Raw genomic sequence first — 21,940 nt, 5'->3', positions numbered from 1 at the left:
GTTATTCCTTCTGGCAGATTGCCCAAGTAACTGAATATCATAGACTATATAAAGAATGGACGTAGTTTTCGTGACGTCACTCATTGGTTTGTGGACTGCAACCTACAACCTTGAGTTCAGCATTTCGGCTGATGCCATCTTGGTTGTTTTGGAGCCAAAAGTGATGATATTTGAACAAGAGGTTGGAGCTGTAAAAGAGTAAGGGGTCAATGTGACTCACAGACTGTGGTGCGGCCGCACAGACTTCTTGTCAATCAAGTGGCCACATTATTAAATACGATCAACTTTGGTCTTTAATATGTTGACGGGTAAGTTATAAAAAAATTTAAAAAATCATTCCTTATACAGCTGATGAGTGTTGAAATTAGCTTTAGAGACCAAAACAGTTTTTGTACCAGACTGTAAATATGTTTATTTCTGCTGGAAATTTGTGCATTTTAACATTTGGTGGTCAATGGGGATTAACTCTGTTTTTTGAGTCATCCTGAAGTGGCTGTTCACTGAAGTACCATTTTTGTCATTTTCCCATTGGCTTCATTTTTTAGCCCGAAGGTTGCTGCTTTTTCATAATACAATGATTAATTCGTGAAATCTCCACTTTGTCACCATATAACTGTTATGTGATTTGACAAAAACAAATGCAGACCTGATGTTCACTGTGATGGATTACACTCAAAAGAGTCTTCCAATATATTTTCATATTGTACAGAAATTAATAGAAGACAAAAAGGCTATTATCATACTTGGATCTGAATTGATATATGAATTCAATGATCAGCAATCCAGTATCATTAATGCAAAAGGAAAACACTGATACATATCATCATCTTTAAGATGTGCTTTTGTTTTGAAATTACATTAATTGACGTGTGTGTGTGTGTGTGTGTGTGTGTGTGTGTGTGTGTGTGCGCGCCAATTTCTGTCCAAGTACACTTCCTTTACAAAACATTCAATCAGTGCTAGCCTTGCACCAGGGAGATAATGACAAACAGTCATAAACAAAACAGTGAGGATATTTACTGATATCCTTTTGTATCAATTGTTGGCGACTGAATTGAATCAAATTGCAATCATTCTGTGGCAGATTTTGTGATGTTTGCAAATATGTCATTGTCCAAAGAATCGATAAAATTTTGCACTGCAATGAAATGTGATTAAACCTGTAGCAGAGAATGGACGTATGCAATTGTATAAAGACAAAAAACAGCATGGTTAGATGGTTGACTCTGATGTGAGCCACACAGGATTTGTAGTAAATTTGAAAAAAAAAAAAAAAAAATCACTGTTATGCCCCTTTAGAGTGTAGTGAATAAAGACAGTAATGAGCAGCCTAAATCCCATTAGTCAACTGTAAGTAAAATTATGCTTAAAATAAAGCCTCAAAAACCAATTAACTATCCAACAAGACTAAGTGTTTACAGTCATAGTGGTTCTGTAAGGCTGTGCTCAGGCACTGCTCTGCTTTGAGCTAAATGATAACATGCTGATGTGTCTGTGTTTACCAAGTTCACCAGGTGTGTAGTAATAAACCAAATTTATTGGACAAATAACAGACTAATAGTGCTGCATGAAAAGTCAGGGGATTGCAAAGTGATAACAAATAACTCTGAAGGGGACATTAATGTCTAATTTCATGGCAAGCCATCCAATAGCTGTTGAGACATTTGACCTAAAATAAGATGTCAGCCACATTGTGGGCCTTTTTTTATGTTTGCATTTGCACCACCGATAGCAACACTGAAATGATGTAAGCTGGCCCACAGCTATTTTGCTTTGACCAGTCAAAATTAGGTTGTATTGCCCGTGTTGCGTATATACTCAGCAAAGACATCACTGTCAGTCCATTTGTCAGTATTTTCTTCCATTTCTATCATTATGAGCTCTTTACGTTTTGGGCTGTCTGTTGTTTACACGTCCTTTTTTAAAATGGCGGTTGCTGGATTGGCTTATGTGTTTGACCACCCAACTTACACTATGGAGAGTACTTTCTCTTAAGCAGAAGCGAAAAAAAGTCCCTCAAAATGGCGTTCTGACGGTGCCATGCCCACAATATGTGACCAATTTGCCTCAATTCATGTTTGCTCTGCCTCGCGGGTCACTCAATTCTACAATCCCTTATGTGTCAGCTCCACACAAGTGATAAGCTACTATACAAAACTGTTTTGTGTCATATTTTACATTTTAAACTGAAAATGGGCTGACTCACATGAATATTATTGCAACTGAGACATTCGCAGAAAAACATTTTATTTTTATTTTTTTTACATGGATAGATGATCAACAGATAATGTGAACAATGTTTGAATTTTTGAATTTGACACTCCTTCTCGTCACACTGCCACTTTTGTCCGCATTGCAGGAATCCCAGCATGCTTTGTACAGCAAAACAGTTGATTCCAAGATACAATGAGTGGGAGCAAATTTCTAGCCCTGCATAGTTGCATATAGTGGCATGTTAGTTCTTCAGCATGCACCATAAAACTATGATTATTCCTAGTTCTTGCAGTGCCAACACAATATTACATCTAGTAGATTTCAAGATATTTCACAGGAGGTGAAACCTTTTACCTGCAGGAGGCGTTAGAGGAAGTGAAAGGGGATCTCCAGGTCAAGGCTCCATCCTTTGGGCATCATGAATGTCTGTACAGAGTTTTATGGCAATCCTTCTAATATTTGTTAAAATATTTCAGTCCTGGTAGACTGACAGACTGAAATTACCGTCCCTGAGGCCATGCCAGCAGCATGGCTAATAAACAACAGCTTCATGTTCAAGCCCTCCACAAGAACTGACAGCGCTACAACCAAAATTGCCATCCCTCCAGCCATGTGGCTAAAAAGTGCCTCAAAGAAAAACAATAATTTGCAAAACTAACCAGGACCATATATCTGCTTCTACATTTAGAGAACTTTTCACTTTCTGTGTTCTTGCCTCGAGCATCTGAGTCATCAAAAATGCAGCAGTCACAAGTTTAACCATTAAGGGGCCATGCATTCTTGATTTTAGCATCAGCTCATTGGCGACGAAGATTTAAAGTCAATCTGCTGTTGACATCCAGATCACATTGGAAACATTGGAAAATATAGCTGTGCTCCGACTCTCAGCAGACCTTTTATTTCCTCATGAGTCACACTCAGCTCGAGATCCTCAGGCTGTTCTGACTGTCCCCGGTCTTGACAGAAGAGGAAAGGTGACTGTGCTTTTGCCATTAGGACCCAGACACTGCAGGAAAGAAGGGACTTTAGTGCCCTGAACTGTGCCTCCCAGGCTGTGGGTGCATACTTCCACCAACAGCGCCTACTATTCACATGCTTCAGGTTATAGATGGTTAATGTGTGGGCCAGTTAGAGTCTGCCAATCCCAGCATAGGAGGATTTGTATAAAGCCTTGGAGCAAGGTCTTTCTCCGCAGCTAAACAATAAAGTCCTATAGTTGTCTATGGAATGCCCTACCTTGAAGACTTTTACGCTCAAGGTTGTCTTTCAAATCGCTTTTATTATCAGCTTCACACTCTGGTGTACTCAGGCTCTGCCTGCTTGTAGTTTTATGCTGCTACATTTCCAATCTTTTATCTGTTTCTGTATTTGTCTGTTCATTTGTTTATCCATTTCATTTTAACTACTTTTCTTGTAAATGTGTTTCTGGATTTTTATTACCCTTTTCATAGATTTAATGTTCTTTGTTGTCAAGACAGTTTTTGCAAAGCCCTGCTCGATGAGTGTGAATGGCAGTTTAAGCAGCTAATTCTGTCTATTTCCTGTAGCATAAAAATATCAGCTTGGCACAAATTACACTACGGCTGCATACATCAAAACACCTCCTGTGAAAATCGTTGCACTTACGAAAATGCATAGAATAAAATATCAGGCATTACATCTGTTTTATTTGAGGCTTTTGCATTGACCCTTCGAAAGCTGAGCAGATTGGCTTGATTTCTTTCCAAACCATTGGAACAAAACAGGGAGCTACTTCAGAGGAAATAACCCCAAAATTGGCAAAAAATAAAAAATAAACACAAAAAAAACAACAACAACAAAACAAAACAAAAAGAAGGGGAAAAAAATAATAAGGACAAGGCAAGGCAGCTTTATTTGTATAGCACATTTCATACAGCAGGGGAATTATACGTGCTTTACAGGGCAATAAAATACATAACATAATAAAGAATACAGATTTCAAATAAAGAATGAAGATAAATGTATGAGGTAAAATTAATTACTAAATTATTTTAAAAATGTTCAAATAAAAAAGCAACAGGGCAGACAAGAGGTGCAAAGATAAAAAAGATTATTTAAAATATATTAAAATCCAGTTAAAAACAAGGAGATGACCTGGAAAATGTGCTTAAAAATAACCATATTTATGTAAAATAATTTTGAATATATAATTATGATAATTATAATTGTAGTGGGTTGGGGCTGGGGTGGTTGGGCATTTTATCTAAGCTTTAATTTTTTTTTTCCAAATTTACTAATTTTTTGCGATTTGCAGGACATTTCTTGGAAAGTTGTTCATTGTTCAAAGGCTTAAATACTTGTGAAGGCATCTGATCACAGCACAAGAGATCTGTTGATTCAAGTCTCAAAGGGTTAAAGTCTGCACATTTTTGTTAACACTTGCAACTTCTCCGAGGCTCCGATCCATATAGGCTGACAGTGGATTTGGCGTGTGATGTGAATGCAGGTGTTGCTGATAAGATAATCTCAACCCTGGGAGAGGTTCAAGGCAGCACTGCAGGCAACGCCAGGAACTGCCGATTAAAGCGTTCTGTTCTAAGCTGCTACATATATCTCAAGTGCATGGCATCAAGTAGGGCTTCAGTCACACTAACAGAAGGAATAGGCTATCTGTGATATTTTCTACTGCTGTGATCAGTGCGTAATTACATGGCCCTGCTAAAGAATTCTTTGTGAGGAGCAGACAGAGAGGAAAGATAAGATCGAGGAGGCTCACCCGCATTGTCTGCGCTATTAGGGGAGAAATGGGCCTGGCGATGATGCTCTGTTGAGTCTGAAGAGAGCGAGCTATACAGGGAGAGATGTGGGGGGATAGTACAGAGGGAGTCATTGGGATGCAGGTCAGAGTGTTGCAGGTGCACGGCTGACAATGAATGTGTCAGACCCTGCATGCTCCAGGTGTAGGTAGGGAAAGAACACAGGCACCTATGCTTGCTCTTTTGTGAATAATATGTCAGAGCCAGATTAGGACTGGACGAAGCAATGAGGCACATCAGACATGTAAAAATGTTGCACACACCAGCAGCTCTCGAAACACATACAATTGTATATGTATGTTTCTCATGGAAGAAAATATTTTTGCTTTTCTTCAACTTATGGCATAGTAGCATGCATATTTCATATTGGTGTATGGATATTTAATTTTTCTCTAAAAAGAATAAACTCATGGAGACTGTAAAAAACACAGCAGAGAAAACAAAGCTGCGTCCAGTGCACTTTACAGTCAGGAAAAATCAATACAGCCATCTGTAATGTGAGACCCTGTGGATATAAAGGAATACATTTGATAACACTTAGTCATAAACCTGCAGGCTGTGTTTTATTCCTACCATGAGTTGAGTTTCTGTCGCACCTGGAGAGAGCACACAGCAAAGCCATGGTGATCAAGGCTGTTCTGCTGAACTGCATTGTTCTCTGCAGGGCCTCGCTTTGTGTGAAGTCAAGAGAAGCTTTGCAAAATTACTTGAAGAGATACTGGATCTGCGCAAAATAACTCTCCCGAGTGACAGCATAAAAGTTCAGCTGTCATGTTAACTTGAAAGGTAAGATCCTTAAGTCGTTGTAGGAGGCTCAGTTTGTGACATGTGTTCCTAACAGCAACACTACATGGATGTTGAGCCTCTCCCCTACACAGATTCCTCTCCGATGAGAGCTTTTTGGTGTTGGGAAACGATTATTTCTTTGAAACACCAATAGAGTTGAAATAGCAGTCTGTTTACCAGATGGAAAAAAGAGGTCGGTCAGGTTCCCTTTGTGAGCTATCCACACTTTCCTCCCACGCCTCGGCTCTACTCTGCTGTGTGGCTCTCCTGGTCAAATATCTGATTTGTGAGTCATACCTAGCCTCTGAACCCATGGAGAAACACGCTGGTTGTCTTAAAATACACTCTGGCAGGGCAGCCATGCAAGAGCTCGGGCCCGGCATGGAGCAGTGGAGCTGCCCAGGGGACTGGCATGGTGCGAGCGGGAGAGACGGAGGGTGAGGGAATCGACTGGGAAAAGGGGGAAGTGGGCGTAAAGAAGGAGACGGTGGAAGGTCGTGTTAGATAAAGGATTATGAAAGCCCAACTTTCTGTCATGTAACACAAAGTCTAGTTCAGCGGTGTGGGCAACTCTGAGAAGGTGGTGTTTGTGAGTCCTGTAACAAAACGCTGCTGCAAAGCGCAGTAAACACCCAGACTGGTTTAACACTATTCAGGTACTGTCGTTATAGAATAACAGGCTGGAAAATGGTGGAGAGATGGAGTAGGAGTGCAGTGTGAGGCTGGCCTTGGTGAGGAGTGTGGAAGAGAGGGAATGAGAAAGCAGCATCCTTCCTCCTGCAAAACACACCAACTATTTTCTTTGCCAAACACGCTGTGGAGGATACACAGTTGCTGCTTGATGTATATTCAGTAGCAGCGCTTTCTCCAAGGAAGTGTGACATTCCTCAAGAGCAGACAAGTCTCAGGGAGGAAATTGTGGTGGGTGGTTGGGTCTTTGACACTGTAGGCTGGAGTTTACATCCTACATCTCTCGTATGGTAAATTTCAGGCAGCTAAAACACTTGAAGAAGGTTACACCTGGTCACTGTAAATATATATTTCCTTTTTTTTTAGCTAGGTAAATAGACTCATTGAGATTTTAAATCTTTTTTTCCAAGAGCAACCTGGCAAAGAGGGCAGTATAAAATATGGTTACAATAATAACTACAAGCAGACATGTACAACTATCACACATTACACAGAGCGAGCAAAACATCCAATTAAAATGCAACACAGAACAGTCAAAGACAAAGATGTGTTCGTCGTGTATACCATGTTGTGTTTAGTGCTGTCCAATGTTTGCCTACCGTCCTTCGTTGTGTGGGGCATCTGCTTTTCTGTTTTGTTTCTGTATGTATTGTATCAGTCTTTTAAGTGTAGTATTACACATGGAAATTAGAGTCCCACTAAATCTGGTGCCACCATGTTTTCATTTCTTGTAAATGATTAATGTCATTGCACGCTGTCCTTTTAAAACAATAAATAAACTAAACTAAGCACTTAGCTTGGTCAGTGAAAGATTATGGTTTTGGTTAAACATTGAAAGAATCAATTTGTCTCATCAAGTGCTTCAGGTCGGAGATGACTTTCTCAATATTTAACTCAGACCATTATTCTTCCTTCACCTTGAAGGAGGGCTGGGCGGACTTTCCAGATATCCCTGAATGATTGATCATGGATTTTAGTGTCATTAAATTGTAATGTGACAGGCAGTTATCCGACCAACAGCCATCATGTTGTTTTACTATCCGTATTACATTTTTTTAAAATTATATTATTGATTTTTTTTCTTAGTCATGGTCTGGGTACTGGTTTGGTTTGTAGTATTTGTCTTGTTCTGCCTTGGTTTTGTATTATTTCTATTTTACTCACTACTTACTCTTGTTTTTTTTATCACTGTTGTACTGACCACATTTCACTGAAGAAATAGGGCTGGGTAATATATTAATATTGCGTGCTGTCTTTTCATGGGTTTAAAGGCTGTATTACAGGGGGGTGAAACCACCAATTATTTTTATTGTCAGTTAATCCGTTGATTATTTTCCTGATTAATTGATTCATTTTTTGGGTTTAGGAAATGTCAGAAAATGGTGAAAAATGTCCATATTTCACAAAGCCCAAGATGGCGTCCTTAAATTTCTTGTCTCATCCACATCCCAAACATTTTCCCTTTACTGCCATAGAGGAGAAAAGAATCCAGGAAAAAAAATCACATTTAGGAGGCTGGAATGAGAGAATTTAGGCTTTTCTTTTTTAAAAAATGACTCAAACCGATTACTCAATTATCAAATTAGTTGCCAGTTTATTTGATAATTCACAACTGAGCAATTAACTATTGTGCTTCTGTAGTATATGTTAAAATGTTGTAAATATCTGAACTAACCAGAATGTTCTAACTGTTGTATTATTTACCCATCTAGTGATTATATCCTCATTACAGATACTTATTTACTTTGAAAAATCTCATTGTGTAAATACTTTGTGAAAGCATTAATAGTCAGCACTACAATATTATTGCAACATCAATATCAAGGTTTTTGGTTAAAAATATTGTAATATTTGATTTTCTCCAAATCACCCGGCCCTGCCTTAAAGCTGCTATAATCAGTATGTTTATATGAGCAATAAGTCAAATTATTGTGTGCATTTATAAGGTGTTGCTAGTTTCCCTTAACTCTATGGAGCATTTCAGCATCTTTAGCTGATTGTTTTGTTTTTCTGGCCCGAATCTTCACTATTTATGTTCATTCTTGTTACTTTCATCCATAACTATTCTTTCCCCCCTTAGGCAGCAAGTTCAGCAAAAACTATACCATCAACCCCGCACCTATAGGTGGACAGTTTGTGACTAGCTGGCGAACATAGTGGAACATTTAACAGCTAAAAAGCCAGATATTCCCCTCAGGGGCTGGCAGGGACCCAAAATAGAGCCAACTTATTAAGAAAAAGAAATCAGGTGAAGCATACATGTTTTACTACTTTTTCCTGAGCAGGTTGTTGCACTTACCAAAATTTGCTGTTCATCAAAAATGTATTCACCCAGCTGCAGTTGTTGTGCTGCTGTTGTCAAAAACCATTTAACGCAGGTTTAACCAAATGCTCCAGTTTCTTAAACATAACGTTAAAAATAGTAATTATACTTTAGGGGCCATTTACATGGCAACGGTTCTTGCATGAAACGTTAAACTTTTGTTGCGGTTTGGCCTTTTATTCACACAACAACGGCGTTTGGGGGCCTGAAAACACAAACTTTTGAAAACGGATTCCAGAGAATAATCTTTTGAAAACGCAACCCCCTCTGTCGCTGTGTAAACTGGCAATGTGCAGATCCTGTGAGAGCGGTGATGTCGCGGCCGCACTTGGTGATGCGCATGGTGTTCTTCTGTGGTGTGTCATTACAAAGTTACACTGGCAGCTATACTGGCCTGGCATGCATACTATGGCATGTTTGGTTGTTTTTTTGTGTCCGTGTCCACAAGGATCATTCTCACAATGTTATTATGTAAATGCAGATTTTTTCAAACGCAAAGGAAAGACCTTCCCATTTTAGGAGGGCCATTCTCAACTTTATGTGGCCTTAGTTGCCAAAAACAGATATTGTTGGGAAAGTCAGTTAACTGCACTGATAATGACCCTTTTACAGAAATGATTTGATATTGGAAGTGAACAGTTTGCAGATACATTGTTGATGAAAACCCACAAAACATAATCCTGGCAGCATTACATTTTGATCAAAACTTATTTGCTAATGCAAATAGTCATACCTGAGTGTAATTATAAGGAGTGAGAGTTTAGATGAAAACGATGGATGAAATATGGCAGAAAAGAGAAAGACTCACAACACTGAGGAGGGGAAAGTTGGGTGGCATTCGAGCAAATGACTGAGGGCAGATTGTCTCGACTCGGGGGGAAACTGGCAGCCCCAGGACCTCTTTGGGCAGGAAGTGTCTGCTGATCATCTGTGTGGGCGTGTCTGAATGCAGACAGATGACTGGGAGGGAGGGAGAGACACACAGGAAGATGAGACTCACTTGTCTCTCCCTCCGATGGGGCCAAAACACACAGAGGGGCGGAGAACAGCGGAGTGGGGCTGAAAGTCACAGGTTGCGTGAGGGCACAATGATGAAACGCAGCCTTCACAAAAGGAGAATTTGAGTGAGAGACACAGATGGGCAGGAAGAGAGGGGGAGAGAGTGACAGAGAGAGGGAGGGAAAGCTGTCGGTTTCCCCCGCCCTTCCTCCCCGCCTCCTCGGCTGTGTTGGCAGTGCCGTGCTCTGGTGAAGAGAGATTACCAAAGCCCAGCCTGAGGTTGCATGTATGGACACAGTCATTACCTCTGCCCTGCTAACAAATGGCTCTGCTGTCTGGACACAAACCAGTGCCTGTCTGATCCCCACCCATGTCACAGAGCTGCAGAAGCTTGATTTAGCCGGAAAGATCTAAAACTTGATAACAGCTCAATATCTTTATAGGCCTGTTTATCCCACTGTATTATTTGGTTTATAGGATATCGACCGTTGCTGTTTTACAACGCCGGCCAGCGGAGCCACAAATAAATCTCCTGACTAGTTTTTGTGGGCAAATATTTATCCCATCATGGGTGCGGCGCCCAGTTTCTGAATTGCTTTCAAAATGGCTCCTTGGCCAGTCCATAGGAGCTGTCTGTGTGTGCATGTCATTGTGCTGGTGTCACGAGGACAATCTGTGCATTGGCATCTGGCCACAGACAGCATGGTGTTAGAACCCGCTGTCATTTCCGCCGTCACCGTGGAGATTGTTGCAAACAGCCGAGTGGAGCTGACTGATGTCAAGATATACTTAGAAGCTAATCATGCAGCAAATAGAGGCACAGGGATTCCTGCAGCAGAAACTGCCTGGCTGCTCTCGCCCAGTTAAAGCCATTCATGGGAAACATTTCAGCTCTGCCACTCACAGTTCATTTGCTGCTCTGGTTTTGAGTGTTGCTCTCAGATTAATGGAAACCCGGTCCAGTTTTCTGTGCCTAATTTCTGACACTGATGGGGCCTACAGTGCTGACTTTTGTATGGAACAAGCTCTGTGTTTGATAGATGGCCTTTGTTTTTTGTCTAAGTTTTTGTTTAAGAACTCGTGGACTGTCTCGGTTTTCTGGGGAGACAGCCTGTCTTTTCATATCCGCAGATTTTCCCTCCTCTCAGATGGCAAGGATAGATGGTTGCCACTACCCCAACTGAGAGTCGTGTTGTGCCATATGCTGCCTATTTTTCTTCAAATAACATTCCTATCCGCACCGAGCATGTGAGGGAAAAGACGAAGAGCAGAGCAGCGCGGCTAGCTGCAAGAAACCCTCTCAGCTCGTCAGAATCATCACCCTCACATTAGCAGAGCAGGGCGATTAAAGCGCAAACGTTACAGTCTCTCACCTTTTCTTTGGAGCTGCCTGTGGTGCTTGTGGGCTGCTGTATGTGAAAATGCAATGGAAAGGCCAAGGCACTCTAATTAACTTCACCTGGCATTCCCACTTACTGTGAACGTGTCTAACCTTTACACAACCTCGCTTAGTCACCTCTCTTCTTAAACACCCAGGTTGAAATTCTCATTTAATGTCAGTAAGCAGATTACCACCCCCCACCCCCCATACCACCTCCCAACCCAGCCTCCGTTTTTTCCTTAACCTTCTTTAGACTTCAGCAACAGATTTTTTATTCAGGGCGGCCGCAGCACTTTGCGGTGGTAAATCAATAAAACAGTGTCCCCCATAACAGACCTCTGTGTTTTCCTTCCATCGATCCTGTCAGCCCAGATACATTCAAGTGCAAGCAAGGCGATTACCCTCAGCAATCCTAACTTTGATGTATACAGCGGATGACAGGTGCCAGACATCAGCTTTGGGTAATTGTGATACTGAAAGGGGGCATCGTTAATCATTCTCTCTCGGCCTGAACTTACTTGCCCGTGATCGCTTCACGGTTATTGTAGTTGTTGTCAATGCAGACAGCCTGCAGGCATCACTGTCAGCCTCTCACCTTGCTGCCACTCGAGCATGGAACATGTTGTCATGTGTGATGCCATATTTCACGTTATAGATTCAAAGTGTCCTAATGAAATAAAAATTGCACGCAGTTTAAAAGATGTATGTCACCACATGAAGGATGGGCTTTTTATAAAACTAGGATGTCTATGCAATAGAAAAACAACAACAAATACAAATACCAGGGAAAACAGAAAAAAAAAGTGCTGCAGTATTCGTTTTGCTTAAGAGGTATAAAACTTACAACTATCAGAATGCATTGTGCTGGACTGGAGCAATAAACACCCGGGCTTGTATCGTCTCTTGTCTGTTCTGACACAGGAAACAATATGGCGGCCAGCTGGTGACAATGGCCACAAATTACAATTAAATGATATAATAAGCATCTCAGTGAGGTCTTGTGTTCACTGAAGCAGTTGTTCATGTTCTGCACTCCTGAGGATAGGCTTGGGCAGTATCATGGTATCAAGGCATATCAGGGTATTTAGAAATCCTGATGTGTAATTTTACTGTCAAAAATACGGCATCACGTGCCCTGGAGATTATGCCGGGCCACAGTCTATGTGTGAGCAGTGTGTGTTCACACTGACAGCGTTTGTTGTTGCAGCGGCATTGCTGCAAAGCTGCCGTCTGTTATAACTACTGTATTTCTACAATTAAAAGCACATAGTCCACTCATTTATGAAGTTGGCAAGCTACTGCATTGTCACCACCACAGTCCTGCAATTGTTTCACAGTAAAATGCCTTGTGTCAACAACTGATGGAATTCTGTTGACAGAACTGTTTTCACATGGCATTTGTTTTGAAACAGAAACAGGAAAGGTCAAATAAGACTGATAAATTTGTATCTCTTCATGTCTGTGACACATAAAGACATTGAAACTGTAGTAGGGATGGGGGTGTGATAGTGTCATATACTGTACCATACCGCGGCAAAATTCCAGGAGGGAATGAAAAAAATACATACCAACCAAGCCTACCTGAGTAAACACCCTGTGGCACAATGTTTTCTTTGTTTTGTTTTTGAGCTAAGACACTTTGGTTGCATCTGGTTGCTATTATATGATATATACACAGACGTGAAAAAGGCGGTGCAAGGTAGAGTACTTGCTCTGGATAGAGAGAAGACTGAAGCAAGTAGGTAGAGAGGATGGACCCGCCGGTTTGTATGGGCTCATGAGGGGAAGCATATATTAACATATAAAAAGAATATTCAAATATTTTCCCTCCAATTGTTGTTCAGCACTTATAAGATGTGACGATTCATTTTTCGTGTATTCGTCCCTCCTCCATTGTGATTGAGTGGCTAGGTAAAAAGCAGTGATGAGAGCAGCATTTTATCCAAAGTTAAACATTTTTCACCCCTCTGCACTCAGGAAAAACATGCTATACAGGCACCACTCAACGTAGAGCTGATGCTCAGCACTTCTTCATGCTGCTGCTGTTTGTAGCACAGTGTAAATATGCAGTGTTCCCATTGTGAAGAATTAGACAAGTACTCTGGTCTCTGGAAAAAACTCTTTGGTGGACACAGCCAGTAACAGAATCTTGGTTCATTTTTGATCAGCACTTTTTCAGCCTCTTTTTTTCCACAAAATAGGCAACACTATGACGCTTTCTTTCTTTCTTTGTTTTGTATTTGGGGGTCGTCTCTCTTTCTCTGCATCCACCTCTATACTCTTTGTGTCCGTGAGATGGGCATATGAAAATTTCTAGAGCCAGAGAAAAGCTGCCTTTTGCGTCATCTGGCGGATTTCAGCTCAGAGATGAGCAGGAAGATCTGGGCGTTGGTAAGATTGAGAGAAATTGACCACACTTGTTTTCTTGTTTTACAAGGTCAGTGCACATTCTTATGATACAAAGCTGTTTGAAAATAGGCAAAGTATCCCTTTAAGTGTTACGGTGAAATGAGCTGATTGTTAATATAGATGAGGGATTAACAAAAAATAATCCTTTCCTCATTGCAAGCTAATTATTTACAGAAAATTGTTCTAAAATGTTGAAAAATATCCATACTCCTCGCCTTATCTCTGCATCATGCAGAAATTCAAATCTGCTGCAATTTGTGGCAACAAGAGCTTGTTTAGTTGAAACCATTCAGGGAATCAATCATGCAACTGTTAAGTGGCAAAGCTAAACTTTGTTGTCTGTAATCTACTGAGAAAGATATAATCAGGTTCGGAGGGTTTCAATTGAATTTACTTATTTCATAAATAAGGTTAAATTCCGAACTTGCATTCCACTTGATTTGTAGCCCATTATCTACCGGAGAGAAAATACAAAGGTGTTAGATTCTAATCAGTATTAGTTAGTCAGCATCTCTTTGTAGTGTAATTCCTGAAGATTTAATCCTCACACCTCGGCATTTTCTCAATCAGGGTGTAGCGCTGTTGTTACCTGGGGGTCAAAGTGGTAATTAAAAAAGCAGTCTGGAAACATAGTGGTTTAGATTCCTGGGGAATAAGGAGTAGAGAAATTATATCAACAGGGTACAAGCCTGGGACGAAGTAAAAAGACATCGCCATCTTAAATGGTTCCTCGCAGCAAAAAGCTCCAGAGAGACAAATGTTCAAGCAGCTTTCTGTCCCAGCTGGGGCGAAGACGAGATGTGATTCAACAAACCTATAACACCTTTTGGCTGCATAGTATTACTTCAACAGCTCTGTTAAAATACATCCACTATCAAATGTTTCAAATGGATGCTTCACTTTTTTGAAGAAGAGTCTTTTTAAATGCAAATCACTGCTGCTGTTGCTTTTCCATTACTTTGCTGCACAGCCTTTTTGACCCACTACACTCAATTTAGGCTGCCCTGGAGTGACTTAATGTGTGACATCGCCGCAGCATTCCCACCTGTGAATTTGTTTAATTGCATCACTGATTTTCTGTTTGCCGGTTTTAGTATTTGTTTTTTTTTTCCTTTTGGGCGACTTGAGCATATTGAGTCGTCTCAAGCTTGACTCCTCAATTTGTCAGCTTTGTGCAGTTGACCCCCTTTGAGTTGTGGGTCAAAGCTATAACTCACACTCTGTGAGTTGAAGCAATCCCATCAGCGAGCCGCTGTGTCCTCATTCCTGTGTTTCCCCAGTGTCCGGCTGCTTTTGATCACTCTAACAGAAATGGATGGCATTCATACAGTGCTTAGATTAGACTGTGTGATGAGGTACTGCACATGTTTCAAGAGAAAATGCTGCATGACCGTGCCTGTGCGTCCACCTGTCTAGTGGAAGGTCGCCAGGTTGATCCCATACATGCCACCAGGTGTGATTGCCATTTCAGAGCCTCGAACACAGTTGCTGATGAGATATACGTATGTCTTTTTCAGGCAGCCTTTGGAACAATCTTAAACTAGATCCTCGAATCCTTTGATTTACTTTGTTCTGGTTTTTCATGATGAATGCAATGAGATATGTTCTTACTTCCTACATTTTCTTCTATGGAGATACTTAGCTTGTATGAATCAAGAATAAAGTATTCAGACAAGCGGCAGGGTTAAAAACTGAAGCTGACGAACAAATGTCAAAAACTGCAGTTCCTTGATTAGCCACTCCAGGCTGTCCCTAATCCCCATGCCAAACCCCAGGAATGAGTCCTAAAACCCGGAAATCCATTAGTGTTTCATCACCGCTGGTTCCCTTGTCTTGCAGAAATAAACATGTTTACAGCCTGATACAAAAAAAATGTTTATGCTGATGCAGAGCAGGTAAAATGTTTACCATGATAACTATTTTAGCATGCCAATTTTTCCAATTAGTACTAAAGGTACACTCAGTATTTAGTTATTGCAATGCATTTTAATGGAGACATGAACATGTGTACCAGATTTCATGGCAATTCTTTCAAAAGTTGGTATAGCTGTTTTTGTTTAATGGTGGCGCTAGAAGAAAAGTGGACAGAGTAACTCACAGATTTACATTTCCATCTCCAGAGCAATAATGCTAGCTAGCTTTGCTGAAATCTGAGTAATTTTATTTAGGAGTAAGCTGAACACCTGCAGACTATTGAGGGGATATCTGAACATTAGGAAAAGTGACTATCTTGCATCTTGCTAAAGAACTTGGCCTGTTGTATATCCTTATGGGATGCTCTTATCTACACTGTTTAGTTGATAGTGTTTCTCAGTTGTTAGTTGAAAGTGGTCATTAGGTGTAATTACACTGCTCCCTTTAATGGAAGAACCTTCTGAAGTATAAAAGCATTATTTAACACCATTCACATTTAAAAGAAATCTAACCCATGTTTAACCAGGCAAGTCGCGTTGAGATCAACAATCTCTTTTTCAAGGGAGACATGTCCAAAATCTCAGTGTAAGAGTTACAGACAACAACCACAATAAAAAAACACACAAAAACTACACATTAAGTATATAGCAATATTGAAATACCTAAACAAAATGACAAATACCAACCGATTAATTCACCCTTGTACTCATGATAGCTTCAAAAGCAGGCAGAGGGACCAGTTCTCTTAGTTTCAAGACTTTTCTTCAGTTTGCAGACTGTTGCTACAGTCAGATCTCTGTTCAGTCAAACAGCAAATATATGAAGAGAGTTTACCTATCATAGCTTTATAAATTAACAAATACCAATGACTAAGCCTATGAAAGGTCAAAGATGGCCAATTAGCTCTGTAATGAAGCATACAGTTTTGAGTTAGAGCTTCACAATTTGTGACAAAGCTCACTGCAATATGTAACATGTGCAAGCAATGTGCAGATGCATTTATGTATACCAGATCACCATTAATCCAGAAGGGGTTAAAAAGTAGCAGTGACCATTTTTTTTCTGCCTTCAAAAAAGAAACAGGACTTATTTCTGATATAAAACCTTAACTCCAACCTCAGCTTTTTAAGAGGAGGAATTCCCCACAAAAATATCAAAAAAGCATGAATGTTCATCCTTGACCATGGATGCAGTGTGTGACATTAAAAATGATAACTCAAGGTTCTCTTACTATTCTCCGCAACACAAAGCAATTGATAGATTTGACCTGGAGAAAAACCCTCTTTCATTCAAGGTCTGCTTTCCAGCCTTGAGCTTTCAACCACTGTCCTCAGCAGATGGAGTTTGCTCATTTCTCATCATGTGAGCTAAATATGCATTTTCAGTCACATCAAAGACTTGGAAGCTGAGGAAGCTTGTGAGATGCATTTGAAATCTGAATTCCTTAAGATTAATATTTGGATATGCTGCAGGCTGGTGAAGACAGACCGAGGTCTCACCAGGAGGGAAGTGTAAAAGAGCGCTTACGAGGCTGTGCTGCTAGTTCATAAAAAACTGCTGCAAAGACATTTCTGTGGTAAGACTTCATTGATATGTTAAGAGAAGAAAGTGACAGCGCAGCACGTTGCCCAGGTAACAGACTCAATATAGGCTCTATAAAATATTGAATTACATAATGTCAGTATTCTTAGATGTGCAGTTGAAAAGATTATGTGAAATATATGAAAAATGTATCGCTTGATGGCTTTGCTTGATGCATCTGCCTGTGAAAGCAGCAAAAGAAATAAGTAATGTGCCAAGCTTGCTTGTTTTTCAGTCAGACTTTAAGTTTATTAACTAATGGGACAGATATTATTGTTTACATAGGTGGCACACCTGATAGTGATAGTTGCCAAAAATTATGTCTGACATTCTGTTTAAAATATGAGAGATTCATGTTGTAACTCTTTGTAATGGGACAGTATTCTTGTGTGGCCTGGACAGTAACTTTACCCTCTCTAAACGATGCATTTAAAAGCTGTGATCCTAAATGATATCTTACAGGTTCCCAAAGGCTCCTTGAAAGTGCTTGACTTTATATTTTGTGCAAGAATAGAAATGGAACTTCTTTCAGTATGGTCTTCCACCACTATAACACAGCACAACTGAGAAGTGTTCACAGGTATAAGCCTCTTCCTTTATTATTGTTGTTTGTGAGCTTCTGTAAAGCCTGCTGTCTCTCATTATAGAAATTTTCAGTGTCATCACAGTAATTAACCTTGAACTATTTCTCTAAATATGCTGCGTTGGATCCTTAAATTTAAGGAAATTGGGCCTAGAAAGTCCTTGAATAGTCCTTGAATGTAATGTTTAAGAAGGTGTGGGAGCCCCAGTCTTAAATTTATTTACCTTGCCTGCACACTGATGCAACTGAGCTAAATAAGAAAATGTTAGCAAGTTAAATTGTGAAATGAAAACATTTTGGATGATATGCTTTATCGCTTTCTTCTCAAGAGTTAGATGACCAAATACCTTGATATCGATATTGCAACAATATTGTAGGGTTGGCTATTGGTGCTTTCACAAAATATGTACACGATGGGAATTTTCAGTGGGTAGAGGAAAATAGGAAAATAAAAGAACAATCAATAAGTTCAGAAAATTACATCACCACAGTGTAATGCAGCTTTTAAAACCAGGAAAAGGCAACGCCTTTGATATTTCCCCAAAATCAAAGACAATATCTAGTCACACATAACAATATCGAAATAATCTTGATAAATTGCCTAGCCAACCTCTTACATAGGCACTCAAATAAAATGCCAGTGAAGATAGACAGTGAGTGATTTCGGACACAGTCATTCAAAAATGTGATTTGTCAAAGCAGTCACCATGGCAACCCCCCATGGTACTGCACCAGAATAGCACCAACACATGAGTAAACATCCCTTTCCCTCCCCAACCCCTCTTGTTCTGTTCAAGATCCCGCAGATCAGCTATGCGTCAACAGCCCCGGAGTTGAGTGATGACAGGCGCTATGACTTCTTCTCACGGGTGGTTCCTCCAGACTCATTCCAGGCCCAGGCCATGGTGGACATTATCCGAGCCCTGGGCTGGACCTACGTCTCCACCATCGCTTCAGAGGGCAGCTACGGAGAGAAGGGAGTGGAGGCCTTCACACAACTCTCCAAAGAAGCAGGTAAGGAAAGGTGATCAGTGATGGACACCAAATAGAGTTAGAATAATTTTTTTAGAAAAATTAGATGATCTTCTTTATTGTATTGCATTTTTTTTTACCATAGTAAGATCAGTGTTGCCTTTCCAATTCATCATGAAATCTGTTTTGGGTGGATGAATTATTGATCTGTTTGGCAATCTCTGCCCCAGTCCCCCAGTGAGTTGTGGAGTGTTACTGGAAATGTAGACAGCTTGTAGAGAGGATGCAGCGTCACAATGAGTATGGCCTGTACCCATGTTGCTGTATTGTGTGTCACCATTTCAACTTTTTTTTGCAGCCTGCACACTCAGGAGAGGAATTGTCTGAAAATGTCTAAATGTCTTCTCTTTAGCCAGCAGGAAGGAGAGAGAGAGAGAGAGAGAGAAAAAAAAAAACTCTGGCAACTGGTCATTTGGGAGACATGAGTTTTGTTTTACACTCTGCCTTTTCTGTTTCACTCAACCTCATTTTTATCCCTGCTAGTGAGAGAGCAGGGCTCTGAGGATGGTAATGATGGTCAGTCAGTCTTGTGGTCAGTCAGTTCAAAACACTCCGGTTCGGTTGTGTGCATGAAGCAGTGGGGTTTTAGATATTTAGTCTTTTTAGAAAAGCAGCCAGCCGTCTTTGGTGTGTATCTCTTGATATTTCTCTCAGAAACCTTATGATTAAACAGAGAGAGCTGAACCCCTGAATGGGCTCAAATCAAGCTATTAGAATCGGTCTTGTTTGTTGGGTCCTGTAATGTAACATTAATGGTGATTGTTTAAAGTGGCAATGATCCTTTTTCAGGTTTAACAGCAAAGTTGTTAAGTTCACATTTGTCTTTTTAAAAAGGTTAGAACAAGGATGTTGAGGAGTGTTTACAGCAGACATTTGCATTCAGAAAACGTGTTGTGGTTTTGCCTGTAAGTGGCCTGAAAATTGTGCACATGCTTGACTCACCTGCTTTTTTCCACACTGATGCTGTTGGCATGTGGTGGTACATGTGAATCAGCAGTCACTGCTGTCAGCAGGAGATACTCAGTTGGTATATAGTACAAAGGGTTGGCTATGTTGTCAAATCATGTTGTTTACAATCTGCTGTTGCAAGATCACGACAAGGATACAATTTTATAATGCAATACTTTGAGATTGAACCTTAGATTGTATATAAAGATGGCTTTGCGACATGACCTCCTCCAAAAATAAAGCCAAAATATCCTGGATATGGCTGGCCATGTTGCATTGGTGACTTCAATTACAGACAGAGTCTGTGCAGTAGCAATCTCAACGTTTTCAAGTTCCCACCCATACACCCATCTGACCAATCGCAAGCAGCCCCATTGATCACAAGCACATCAGTTGGCACACACAGCTGTCAATCATAACATCACACTCCCTTTTTATAGCATCAACTAATAAATTAAAACCAAACTTATCAGAAAAACAAACAAGAGTGTTAACAACTACCTAAAGTGACAGAAACCATGCGTGAGAAAAAAACCTATTTAACATGTAGTTTGAGTTTTTAGTTGAGCCATGTCCTATCAACTAACATAGAGGGGCGGGCTTTATGGCGCCACTCATTTGGTAATTATCACTGGTATTGCCATCCTGACCCAACAACTTTGATGTGGTAACATTGTGCCCACCTTCCGGTCTCCTCCCACGTCACTCCTGTTAGTAAGCGGCACAACTGATGTATTGCTAAGCCCCGTCCCCTTAGTTCACTCAGACAAAGAATGGGCACGCTGCCTAAACTAATAATGGCAGCTGTCAGTATCAAAGACATGTAGACATCCTTGTTTAATTATCAGTTTTACGTGCCACACAGCTTAACTTAAATATGGTTAAGCTAATATTTACCAACACTTGACTGGTGGCTGGTGCTATTTATCCCCCATGGCCAAAGCTAATGTTGGTTAACCAGAAGAGATCGGAGAGTTGGCAGTGGGCAATATGTTCTGCATGTTAACACACCTAGAACGTTGTCTGTCATCAAGGCCAACAGAAAATAATGTAAAAGCCAAGACATTTACATCAATGATTATTAAAATTTCCCCACCTCTAAATAGACAGCACTTTGAAATGCAGTGCTAAACTCTCTGAGTCAGTGGAGCGACGGACTACAAAGAAAGACCTCATGTATTTCATGTTATTTTGCTCTTTTTTCGTAATGATTAACTGGTTAGTTACCGGTTAATTTGTTGGGTTATTGAATGCAAAATTAACTGAAACTGGCATCCACAATTGTAACAATGTTTAAATGGATAAGATCTACCAGTAGCTTTGTGCTGTGAATCCTTTCAAGATTAATGTTATCTGGGCCCATCTGGGCTGGAAAAGAAATCACCCTCCATGATTCATGACAGCACATCCACACAGCTCATGACAACAGGAGCAAGTGTTTTGCTGCTTCTCACCTCGACCTTCCATGAATCCCAATCCATTTCCTGTAAATCCGCAGGGAGCGATCTCTGTCTCTTCTAATGTACAGAAACCTCTAAAACAAGGAAAGCTAATGATATCCCACAGGCACTGATCAGAAGTCCAGTGTGCATGAATATTTTATCTGTGTGCATCCATGTCCAGTGTAATCACTCATTAAAACTTTAAGAAGCTGTTTGCGGTCGTGTAATTTGCATCGACAGAGAAAAAGAGAGAGAAATAGAAAGTAGCCTGTATGTGAACAAAAAAGGAAAAGTACTGATTTAAAGCTTATTTTGGAATTTTTCATTTATCTTACATCCTATGGATAAACACAGTCTCTCCCTGCTTCTTTCCTCAGATGTATTTTCCACTTATGTTTTCCTTTTTTTTTCTCATGCAAAGAGCCGTAAACACACTGCTATTATTGTGACTCTTGAACAGCTACACAAGGAGTATGAAATTATAAGCCATTGTTGCTGTTGACTCATCCTATTGCTACTGAGCTGCAGTCACTTTGCAATATTTTGTATTCATATACAAATGGGAATTATTTCCTCCAAAGAAAAAGCCTCCCGTACCCAAGGCATCTTATCTTTAATAAACACATTAATTATGTAATAGCATAACTGTACATTCACAGGATTCATTCAAAGGTTTCGGTTCTGCACCAAAACAGACTAAAATGGATTGAATTGAATGTGAAGCAAACATCTTAGTAAATATGGAAAGAGAGAATATGTGGAAAAGAGTGTAAGTGTGATGTGAGTAGATGTATTAAACACTGAAAATTGCTAAACTGCCGAACAACAGCCACATTTTTGGGTGGATGTTGTTTGTTGCAG

General features: G+C 40.2%; 1 protein-coding gene across 3 annotated transcripts in view; it reads left to right on the top strand.

The window, feature by feature from the left end:
* The window catches only part of LOC121947349 (metabotropic glutamate receptor 7-like), a 186,410-nt gene that overhangs the window by 81,306 nt on the left and 83,164 nt on the right, over positions 1 to 21,940 (top strand). For all 3 annotated transcript variants that reach the window (XM_088082060.1, XM_088082059.1, XM_042492355.2), the window contains one exon: positions 18,455 to 18,671. In XM_088082060.1, the coding sequence (XP_087938186.1) occupies positions 18,455 to 18,671 (217 nt within the window). The remainder of the gene's footprint in view (positions 1 to 18,454; positions 18,672 to 21,940) is intronic.

This window comes from Plectropomus leopardus, chromosome 9, assembly GCF_026936395.1.
Source record: "Plectropomus leopardus strain MGB_pleo_1.0 chromosome 9, ASM2693639v1, whole genome shotgun sequence".
NCBI classification, from domain to species: Eukaryota; Metazoa; Chordata; class Actinopteri; order Perciformes; family Serranidae; genus Plectropomus; species Plectropomus leopardus.
This window is presented reverse-complemented; position numbering and strand designations above follow the sequence as displayed.